This window comes from Micromesistius poutassou (genome assembly GCF_964030765.1).
Source record: "Micromesistius poutassou genome assembly, contig: SCAFFOLD_3366, whole genome shotgun sequence".
Taxonomy (NCBI): domain Eukaryota; kingdom Metazoa; phylum Chordata; class Actinopteri; order Gadiformes; family Gadidae; genus Micromesistius; species Micromesistius poutassou.
The window spans coordinates 1,025-12,500 of record NW_028179307.1 but is presented as its reverse complement, the minus strand read 5'-3'; the positions used below and the strand labels follow the sequence as shown (position 1 = coordinate 12,500).

At 50.9% G+C, this 11,476-nt stretch overlaps 1 protein-coding gene across 1 annotated transcript in view; it reads right to left on the bottom strand.

Moving 5' to 3' along the window:
• The window catches only part of LOC311372934 (cysteine-rich motor neuron 1 protein-like), a gene marked incomplete at its 3' end in the record, with an annotated part of 26,922 nt that extends 22,138 nt beyond the window's left edge, over window positions 1-4,784 (bottom strand). The window contains exon 1 of the mRNA XM_084489851.1: window positions 4,146-4,784. Within this exon, the coding sequence (XP_084345977.1) occupies window positions 4,146-4,443 (298 nt within the window). The 5' untranslated portion in view covers window positions 4,444-4,784. The remainder of the gene's footprint in view (window positions 1-4,145) is intronic.
• Between the last annotated feature and the right edge of the window lie 6,692 nt (window positions 4,785-11,476).

Genomic DNA, 11,476 nt, shown 5'->3' with positions numbered 1-11,476 from the left:
TCTGTGGTCCCCCAGAGAGTCTAAAGGTGGCCAACTGCATGCCTGCAGACGGCAGAGTAAACAATGGAACACACACACACACACACATCGACGCATACGTACACAAAGACCCCGTAACACAGAATAACCCGTTACCAAGGGCTTGGCTTCTGTTCCTCAATCAACAATGTGGAGGCGTGATCTCAGCTTATCATAATACTCTGGCTTTCCTCTTACAACAGCTACGGAGCAGCCGGAAACACGGGCCTTTTTGAGATGTGTGACTCATGGAAAGAATGGTTTGTACAAAGAAAACGTCAATAAGAAGCCAGGGGAAAGTGAACCCAGACGAGAATCCCCCTCGTTTATCTGTCGGGAATTGAAGGAATGATCGTGATGTGGTTTGAATAAGCAAACCTCTGCTAATAACTACGAGGAACACATGTTGAACTATAATAACTCAAGACAGATATGGCTTTGTGGGGGTGAAGAAGATATGCTTTCCATATGCAATTGATTACCCAAACTGAAGTGAATCAATGACTACACAAGTGGAAAAAGTTATTCCTAAAACGCGACTCTGTTGTAAGACGAATGTGACTCGGGGGAGGGTCTCTTCGGTTGACTTGAAGTACAACATCAACCTCTGGGTGATGGCAAATTCCCCGAACCCTCAGCCATGAATAAACCTCCACCCTAACCACCAATGGTTGGACAACAGAACTGAGGGTAGACCAAAACCAGGCGCCAGGTGCTGTTACTCTTATCTTTCAAATCTCAGGAAGAGGGGGGGGCAACGAATGACACCGTCCATCAGGCTAGGTAGCTGCTAGCTTAGCCTGCCAGACGGACCGCGGAGGTACAGGAACTCCATTCAAAACAGCCCCCGGCTAATCCACCCGCTCACTCTCCCTCTCCCCCTTCCCTGTGAGTCGCGTCGGTTTCCTTTCCCCTAAATATGGTCCTCACTTTCAAGGGGAGGTTTTTTATCTCTTCCTGTGCCTAAAAGGGTATATGGTATTTTCATTGAGCCGACCATGGGGGTGGCTCTCTATATACGAGGTGCTAAAAACAGCTGACAGCATGCGAAAGGACTACGTCTGGCCAACGCAGACATAATAAATGAAAGGTTGTATTTGAGGGGCCTGACGGGGGTCTGTTATTAGCTAATGGTTGTCTTGACCTCGGTGTCAAGCAGCTCCTGTCTAATATTGCCTCTTAGATCTCTTCAACTAGACCGAAGTTAATCTGGTCTAGGCTGTGCTTCCGGTTTGGTCCGGTCAGCCAAGGTCCGGGCCCTGCGGCCCAGCCACGAGGTCCAGATACGGCTTGTCTTGGCATCCAACAGCAGGATGAAAGAGTGACGACCTCTGGGAGGCCCCCGTGGCTGATAGTGAGCTAAAAAGGAAGTCTTTGAAACGTTAGATAATACGGAAAGGAGCAGGGGGCCGCGGCTGGCATGTGAAGGAGTGTTGTGGCGGTCAGTCTGTCCGTTCCAACCCTCCTGCTAGGATGGACGGTGTGTGTGTGTGTGTGTGTGTGTGTGTGTGTGTGTGTGTACCACGGTATGCTAAGTGTGAGCCCTTAGTGCAGGAAGCACTAATATCAAAGCAGTGAGGAGGACAACAAACAAGGAACATTTAGCTGGCTGTGTTTTCCCTCAGAGTATTATGAGAGACATAATAAGAGGCTACAGGAATGTAGTGTAGATAAAATGAATCACAACTTTCCTTGACAGCAGGTGCTGGCAGTCACAACAGGAACATTTGAACAGGATAAGGAAAGTGCAAACAACATGCTTGCACTTTCACTCGGGAAGTCAAGGTCACAATACATCATCAAGTGAAGTGTGTGAACTCTGTGGATGACGACGCATCCTGCGTTCGAAACACGAACCGTTGAATGTCCTTAAGAGGAATTTGTGTTTGAGCTGCAATGTGGGTCTTAAAAAAGCACAAGTCTTGTTTTGGATATAAAGAGGGGATGACGTGCGTTCTCAGGCATGCATTGTTTTGGTTCATTCTTTGTTTAATGGTCGCTGGAATCCAACAGTTGTCTTTGAGAAAATGATTTGCGAGCTTAAAAAAAAAGGAAAAAAAATCATCTTCAAGTTCTTCTGCAGGTTTCAAAAGAGTTCAGGGCACTACAGTATTTCCTTGACTGCGGGGGGAATGTTTGCAAACAGGATAGACATTCCAGTGGGCTGTTTATTATAGCCAAAGGACCGGTGATCTATCGCCACCACAGCCAGAGAGCCACCAGAGGAACAGAAAAGCGGATAAACAGACTGGGAAAGCGCGTCGCCTGCGTTGTGCCCGCGTGTTACGACTGCGTGTTGCGCCCGCGCATTACGACTGCGTGTTACGACCACGTGTTACAACCCCCCCCGGCCGCGGTAACTCTCTGGTCAGTGACGCTGACCACCCATAACACCGGGCCGCGAGCAGAAAAGCAGCGACCCTGGAGCGGAAACATTTACCCCCAACTCCTGATTGCGAGCCTAATCACTTTAAGACCCTCGCCCGGCTCGAGGAGGGAAATCTGGGATCAGCCTCCCCCCCTCTCAACCCCCTCCTCAGCTACCCGGCAGCCTGCTGACCGCGGCCCCCTGAACACACACTGGGAGGTGTTGACTTACCCCCACCTAGGACCCGTAGGGAGGCCGCACGTGTCGGTGTGTGTGACTGTGCAATGAATGTATGAATGTGTGTGTGTGTGTGTGTGTGTGTGTGTGTGTGTGTGTGTGGGTCTGCTATGGGTCAATGGTATGATCCAAGGCTTCAAGGAGCTGCAGGAACAGAGGCACACCTCAATCAGAGAAGCCATTAACTCCACCACCCATTCCAAAAGCTGTTCATTTGCAGAAGGGGCTACTGGGCGATTGGACCCCCCCCCCCCCCCCCCACACACACACACACATACAGAGACCCCCACCACCACCAGCAGCCTGCAAATGCAGAAATGCAGACCCAATCAGCAGCACAGTCTCCTGGGATGGCCCAGTGCTGCCTAAGCCCTAGTGGAGCTCCCACCCACCACCACCACCACCACCATCACCACCACTACCACCACCACCAAGACGGTCCTGGCTCAGACCACCCCACAGTGGGCTGGGGGTGGGGGTTGAGATGGCCTGTAGGGGGCTGTGTACGCTCTGGCTTGGTCCTGCTCTCAGTCCCTTTCAATCTCCGTGGAAGGCCTGGAGACAGCGCAGGTGGAGGGGCTGCGTGTGCGAGTTCCTAAGCTGGTCTCCCCCTGGTCGTTGCTGTGCTGGGGGGGGGGGGGGCTAGGGGAGACCACCGCAGGCCTGCTTGTCCCCAAGGGGGAGACAACGGCAACTTTGTGCACTTAGTGAGAATCTGACACCTTTTTCTCTTCACCTTTGTTCCAGCTGAAAGGCAACACTGGAGCGCTTTCTTTAAGAGCGAGAGATATGAGCGAGCGATATGAGCGCACGTTTAGGAGCAGATCTGAGGTATGATCTGCTGCGGGGGCTTGGATTGCATCAGCATATTTTTACAAGGCATATGATTTCCAATAAACTTGTGGGGGGGACATTTTGCAATCGTGTGGTCAGACTTACTCAACCGAGAGCCATGCTCTGGATCTTTGACACTATAATCAATAGGGGCTTTTATCCAAGCCAAAAAGCTATTTATAACCAGTGGTGATGGATTATCTATATAGGCACTATTATATTGTTGATCACCCAAAACAAAATAATCCTTTTCATTGGTTGTAATTCAGATTTTTCCCATTTAACTCCATCAGAACTGATCCCTACTAAAGCGGACATTCCGACAGCACTCGGATCTCTTCTGCTGTTATTGTTTATAAATGTAAACAAAGCTTCAACGACGCTAAAGAACCGTGGAACATGACCTCCGCCTCGCTTGGCAGCCAACCTATCCAACCTGTGGGAGAAGATCAGGAAACCACTGGCGCTCAATGAAACCACGGCTTGACTGAAACGTGGATAGTGATGGAGAAGGCTGATCGACCTACGACGGCAGGCGGGACAGTTATCACTATAACATACGGATGTAAAGACTTGATTTACATTGAATCACGCGTTTAAACGCATCTCCCCATGTACATTATTTAAGATCACACACATCCAACAAATCAATTCACCAAGCAACTGATCTCCAAGACGAGCAACACACCTTTACAAACTCCGATCTCAGGAAGCAACGCAGCTCCAGTTCTGTTGAAAGAGGCGCAAGTGAGCCCCAGCGCGCAGTAGCCCAGTACCCAGTCCTGGCCACCGCACGGCTCCCACTCCAGCCGAGTACACTGGTCACAGCATCCACACGGGTCCCGGGCTAAGGTCCGGCCGCTCTCGCAGCCATGCGGGTGTTGTACGGGACACGTTCGGAGTTCACATGGTGTGCAATCGTGCGCCATGAGAGTACGCGCTAGAATTAAGACGTTCAACAACGCGACGAGGACCTGGCCGGACATCGTGGTGAAGTGGAGGAGGTCCGCGATGGTTTACCAAGCAATGCGTGCTTCTGTCAAACGGCCAGCCACATGAAATCTCCCAGTGTCTGGTGGATGGAAGTTAGTCCCCAAGTTCTTGACGAGGGAAAAAATATATTAAAAAGTTTTTGTAGAGTGGCCTAATTGTTTTTCGTTAAAAAAAAGAAAAAATGTTCGGGTTCACTTAGAAACCAACCCCCTCACTAAAAAATAAAAGCAGATATCAGCATTAAGCTCTCGAGTCGCCGGCGAAATGGTGCTTTTTGTTATCCAATATCGTGAGCAGGTAGCCCTACTGTAGACGCGCTTCCAGTGGGTTTCCCCTGTTCCAATACATGTATATTCCACTCGTGATAGCCTACAGAACTTCCTATTGGTCTTGACTGGGAGCGTAGCGCGCAAGTTACGCACCATTCAGAGGAGAGCAGTGTGAGCGCTAAATTGACATCCAGGCATATAGAAATGAGCTGTACCCCCTCCCATTGACGGACAGGCGCGCTGACCAGTAACAAGTGCCGAACGGAGGGAGGGGTTTCAGCTGATTTATCCCAGCTCGACAAACCCTTTTTGTTGTGCAATAAACGCCTAACATTAACCGAGGGTTTTATATATTTATTAAGTTGTGTTTTGTTTTTGTTTTTACCGTAGACCTACATGAGTTACATGGTTTCATGGATATACGTATATTTCGTATATATATTTTATATACAGTTACAACTAAATCCAGTTGATTGACAATTAAATACATTTAAAAAACACTATTGGATATTAACAAAAAGTCTACTGCTCTCTGAGCACCATAGCATATCTTAAGTCCACAGCAACAAATCATTGTGTCAGGGTACATTTGCAGAACATGACTTGTTATCAGCTGGGAGATTGTCTCAATTAATTTTTCAACAATACAAGCATTGTATCTGTCAAAGCCTCCTAATCAAACACAGCTATCATGTCGTTTAACAAGTTGAATATATATATTGTGTGTGTGTGTGTGTGTGTGTGTGTGTGTGTGTGTGTGTGTGTGTGTGTGTGTGTGTGTGTGTGTGTGTGTGTGTGTGTGTGTGTGCATGCACGATTGTGTCCGCAAATGTGTGTGTGTATGCATGGACATGGAGATGGACAAAGATGCCCGTGTGTGTGTGTGTGTGTGTCTGTGTGCGTGTGGCACATTTTTGTGTGAGTGTATGTATGTGTGTATGTATGTATGCACGTATGTATACACGCACGCACGCACACATGCACGCACGCATTCACGCACGCACAGGATGCACGCATGTGTGTTTGTTTGTTTCCGTAGGAGTAAAAGGTGACACGAATGGAGGCAAAAGGTTAGCCCAGTGTTTGCTGAAACAGTGTGTGTGTGTTCCCACACTGGCAGATTGATGGTGAACACATGGTGGGTCTGCCTGTGTGTGGTGCGGCCCGTCTGTGGGGGGCCATATTGTGGGCACAGCTGGAGGAGGTGACAGTGATGTGGATCCACCAGCGACGGAGGACGTCCAGTGACTACCAATGTCAACAAGCGGTTGACAAAGGTCCCCCACGTTGGGCAGCATGGGAACCTGAGGTGAGTCCCAGTGGAATGTCCTTTCTGTCGGAGCTTCACAATAAGAGCGCGCTCCACGGAAGACCGCAAGGTCAAAGGGAGGAAAGAGTGTTGTTTTTCTCCCCTTTCTTTTTTTTTTGTCTTGTTTTGTCTTGTCACGCGAACGTGCTCCTATGAACAACGGGGGTATGGCGTAAGATGGCCATCTTGTTTCAACAGTGTTGCCATGGCAATTTCATGAGGCAGAATCACGCATCAGCTCTGTGATGAAATGAAGACGTAAAGGTGTTCTTATGTTGTGATGTCAACATCACACACCCACGCATTACACACGCAGGCCCACAAACACACGCACATACACACACAAACACACACACACACACACACACACAACAGCGCCTCCTTCATGTCCAACATCTGCATGGAGCCAGTGGTTCCAACACAAACACAACATCCAGGAAACCGATCCCCCTGCGTGCATAAGGCTTGCAACACAGCTCGGCTCTTGTCCTCCCTCCACACGCCCCTCCGTCGAACCCCCCCGCTACCCCTACCCTGCTTAGCTCCAACGCTCTTGAAGCCTCTCGGCCAACAGGCCGACCCACTGACCGCCGGCCAGACACCCGCGGCTGGCCGACGACAGATCAGACCTGGGCCTTTCAGGAGAGCTGGGTTTCCATAAACCCATAGACCTAATGGGAAGATCCAAGGGCCAAGCCGCGTTGACCCTTTTTGCCCGGGCGATGGGGCTTTCAACCGGGGCCAACTGGCGACACACACCAGACCCCTCTCTCTCCATCGTATCAGGGGGGGGGCGGGTTCTGCTTCGGCATTGGTAATGGACACTGTAGTAAGCTGGATCCCAATTCTCTCGCAGTCTCTCTGTGCGATCAGAAAGCAGGCCAGGACAGTCACAGGAGCGATGGCCATCTGTGGTTGCCCAGAGCAAATCGTCTACGGTAAATCTTTTCTGTTTGGAAGACTTGAGGGGGATTTTGTACTCGTAGCAAATCATTAACGAGCTGGTTCACTTTTGGAGCGGGTCCAAACTTGGCTCAGAGCACACCCCTCGTTTAGGACCCCCATTTATAGAGTTAAATGCTGCGTGACTATGGTTTATTGGGGGGACCCTCCCCCTTGATAAGCCAGGCCTGTGGGACCACAGTGAAAGTGCCTTCAACCCTTGATTTGTTGTGTTGAGGTGGAAGTGCGCGCCAAATTAGAGCACAGCAAACTTAACAAGCACGCTTTGTTTTTTATCGTTTCGAGAGAAAAAAAAAAACTCGGGCTGAACGCAAGGGCGATGGCCATGTGGGCGTCGGCCCCCGCCGTCTGCCGGTGACTCCAACCGTGCGCGAACATCGCAGTGAAAGGGTGGGGCCAGGCCCAATGTGTGCGGACCGTGAATAGCTGCAGTGTTTGCCTGGCTGCCCAGAACGGCCAGCCTGAGTCACGGATCTGTGTTTGGGAAAAAAAATTCAAACGGCAACCGTTCAGTTTGCAGACGTTCACGTGTGTCCTTAGCTGAGGTCATTCCACGCGTACTGAGGCACCACCGTCCCTCGTCGGTTGGGAACCCAAACGAGACCTCCTGGTGTGACGGGATCTTCTGCAGAGCTCTGATGCCTGCTGACGGTGGCATGTATGGAAAGAGAAAAGCATTGTGTGTGTGTGTGTGTGTGTGTGTGTGTGTGTGTGTGTGTGTTTGTGTGTGCATGTGCGTGCATGTGTGTGTGTGTGTGTGTGTGCGCTGTTCCACCGCCTCTGCAGTAGTGTTAGGGGACGTGCCCGCTCCGCTCCCTTGCTGCCGGTGACGGAGTTGTCTCTGTAGGTGTCTGCTGATTGGTTGGATGGGTGGGCATGATGGATGGAGGCGGACCATGGGCCGCGGAAGTTATTTGGACGTGTCGGTGACGCATGCGATGACTAACCGCCAGCCACTGACATAGCTTTGTGGTGAGGGTGCACGGTGAGGGGCGGTAGGTGGGGGCGTGTGTGCGTGCGAAGTCTAACATGGAAGAGTAGTCAGTGTGTTGAGTGCTGGTGGAGTGGCCGGCGTGTGGCTGTCCCGATTACAAGTCAACACAGTCACCACCCCCCCCCCTGCCCACCACCACCCCCCTCCGCATTCACTTCTCCTCACTCGGTCATCAAACACCAAGGACAATTCGCCCAATCGGCTATCACTCTGCCTATCTGTAAGAAGAGGGCAGCGGGTTTAACTATGGATAAAACCCAGACTATGGGTGACGGGCATCAGGGACGGTTTGGGGAGAGGACAGGGGGGGGGGGGGTGGGGTGGCGTGTGTGTGATGGCAATACGTAGTGACAGTTGAAAGAGTTTTCCAGCCATTCACGTGTCAGGAGAATGGTGGAAATATGGAGCTCTCGGTGCCGGGGATAAACAGCATTGCGTGCTGATGAATGGCCTGCTTCAAACACACAAGACTATGTGAGATCATCTGGCTGCCGTACTCATGGCCGCTCCATGACAGATATACGGGGAGCTGATGTGGACAAACAAAGCAAAAAAAAAAAAAGGAAAAAATGTGCTTGGAAGATGGATGGGTCCCGCGGAACAAAGCCTAATTCTGTCTGTAATCAGACAGCTGTATGCCATACTGAGGTAATAATGTTCAGGGATGATTACTTTCCGTTTCCACAATTGCCGTTGAGAGGGTCTGACGAGCGCTTTCGGTTCTTCCTTAGCAGCAGCCCTTTGTTGGCCTCTCCCGCTCACTTTGAGCTTCGAGCAGCGGAAACATCTAGCGACGTCCAGATTTAAGGGGCGCTGAAGTGCCGTTTCTCAGCACGCCTCTCTCTCGTCTGGCGTCCCTCTAATTGTCTTATTACCCTTGTTTTGGTTTTCCAATCTTTCCCCTTAATGTTTCCCTTCAGCCTTCCCCCCTCCTGCTCTCCGTGCCTGGATGTTTGTCCTGGTGCCTGGGAGGTCGCTCCTGGGGTTAAGCACTGTTTTGCTCGCAGCGTCAATAGTAATCTGTTCTGACACTCCTGGTGGTTCTCCTGCGGTCTTGTTCCCGTTGACCTGCTGAACGCCCAGGAGATGGGATAGAACAGCTAGTGGAGATACCAGCCACGGGGAGACCACGCCTGTAAAAACCCCACGGGGAGAGAACAGTGGGCTGGTCAACGCTAAGCCGTGGAGAATGTCTCCTGCTTTGTGACTTCATTACATTGGCCCAGGACCAACACTTGAAGGGCGGCCCCTGGTCATCTACTGACATGTGCACCTTGACCCACAAGGCCCTCTTTTTCATGAGCTAACATGCATCACTTATCCTGTTTTATTTAAACGGAAAGCCCAAAGGAACTTTGGCGCACGTTTCTGACCTCTGAAATATCGCTTCAGGCCAGGGTCCGGTCCATGAAGTCCCTTGGCTGAGGACTAATCTACAAGTGGTTTTGCGCAAACATCACAATCTATTATATTACTTTGGCTTTACACAGTTCTGATACCGTATGTCATTAAATAGCATTACAGCACACCGGATCACTTCTTCATGTTCAAACGTAGACTGATAATAATCAGACAGAGTGATGTAAGGTGACAGGACACCTTTGGAATAAAAACCCCCCCGTCCGGAACTAAAGAGCCGCGTTCAGGGTTCAGATGCAATCCAATGCGCTGGTGACACTGGCGACTGTCGACTGTGTAGGAGGTGATGCATTATCCTCCGGGCTCCACACCCCTTACATGGTAGATCAGTGAGAACAGGCTGCAAGGGGATGACACATAGGGGTATTCAATGCCTATGAGTCAGACCATCCAGCGAGAAGGAATGGTGTGAAGACCAAAGTCCTGGCCTCCCCCCCCCAGCCCCCTACCACCCCCCCCCCAACCAAAGAGGGGCCACGGATCCTGTGTGACCTTGAGGGGGGTAGATCAGCCATGGGCTACAGCCCATGACCGCCACTTTGCCTGCTCCCGTCATGCTCTGTCCAATGAGAAACGAAGAGTGGACCTTAATCTGTAGATCTACGTGTTGATGGCAAATTCCACAGTGGATTGGAAACATTAAAGAACCTCTGTGTCTTGATGCAGTCCCACATGCCCGGTGTAATCCCCCCGCCCCCCCCCCGCCCCCCCCCCCCCACGTCCCCCTGTCATCTGGCAGACACACGGTCACTGAGAACATTGACTGGTTGCTGCTGCTGCTGCTGCTGTGAATGGTGTAGACTTACAGGACCACAGTAGAGGGCTAGGCAGCAACCTAGATGGCCTGCTTTGTCACACGTTGCTTGACTTAAGGTGGCTTTGTGGCTCTCTTTCTTTGTGTGTGTGTGTGTGTGTGTGTGTGTGTGTGTGTGTGTGTGTGTTGAGGTGTGTGTGTGTGTTCAAATGTTCAAATAGCATCCTGTTACAATTTTGATAAAGTGAAGAGGAACAAACGAGAATCAAAAGTTTCTTGCATGAATCATCCTTTTCCATTGATGCTTGTGGCATACTCTGCATTGTTTTCTGAATGGGCATTGAGTTCTCACAAATTTCTAAAGGGTTTTGAGCCTTACTCATATCCTTACTCACCACGCTCCCTCCTGCTCCCAGTACTGGACCAGCTTCTGTCTGACGTCGCGTCCTCCTAGTCTCTGTCCAGATGTTCTCCTTGTCCCCCCTTGTCATCCCCATGGTGTTGGGTGGTCGAGGGGTACACTCTCCTGGTTGAGGGGTACACTTTCCTGTCTGAGGGGTACACTCTCCTGGCTTAGGGGTACACTCTCCTGTCTGAGGGGTACACTCTGCTGTAGGCCTCTCGTGCTGTGCCTGCGATGGAGGAGCTAGAGATAGGAGCCAAGATGCCCCCCCCCCCCCCCCCACACACACACACACACACAATCTCAAGTTAGGACACTGGTACATACGTATATGCAAATACAAGTCCAGTGAAAGCTATGAAGTTATTATTAAGTTATTTGCATATACGTATGTAGCAGTGTCCTGACTTGAGAGAGAGAGAGAGAGAGAGAGAGAGAGAGAGAGAGAGAGAGAGAGAGAGAGAGAGAGAGAGAGAGAGAGAGAGTGTGTGTGTGTGTGTGTGTGTGTGTTCTTCGGCCTTGTGGAGGGAGGGAGGGTGGGGGAGATTCCCCCCAGGTGACGGTCCCAGGTTTACAGATAGACCTCCACCTGGTGCTGGAATGTCACAGCCTGTGTTTGGGCTGTAAACTCTGACATAATTACAGTGCCACTAAGTCAAACACTGAGGTGAAACGACTACCTTGGCGAGGGGGAAAATGATCACTGCTTAATGTTATGTCTGGGGCCCGCACATTTGGCCCGGGTCCCGGCCGAGGACGGATGAGCGTCAGGACGGGGAATGCGAGAAATGCGCTTGGTTCTCCGACCTCTTAGAAGGTGAAGTGAGAAAGTTGACATCATAACTGCGGACCGGCGTGTGCGTGCATGCAGTCCGATGGATGTTTTCGCTAAACAGGCTACGGGTCAAAAAAGGA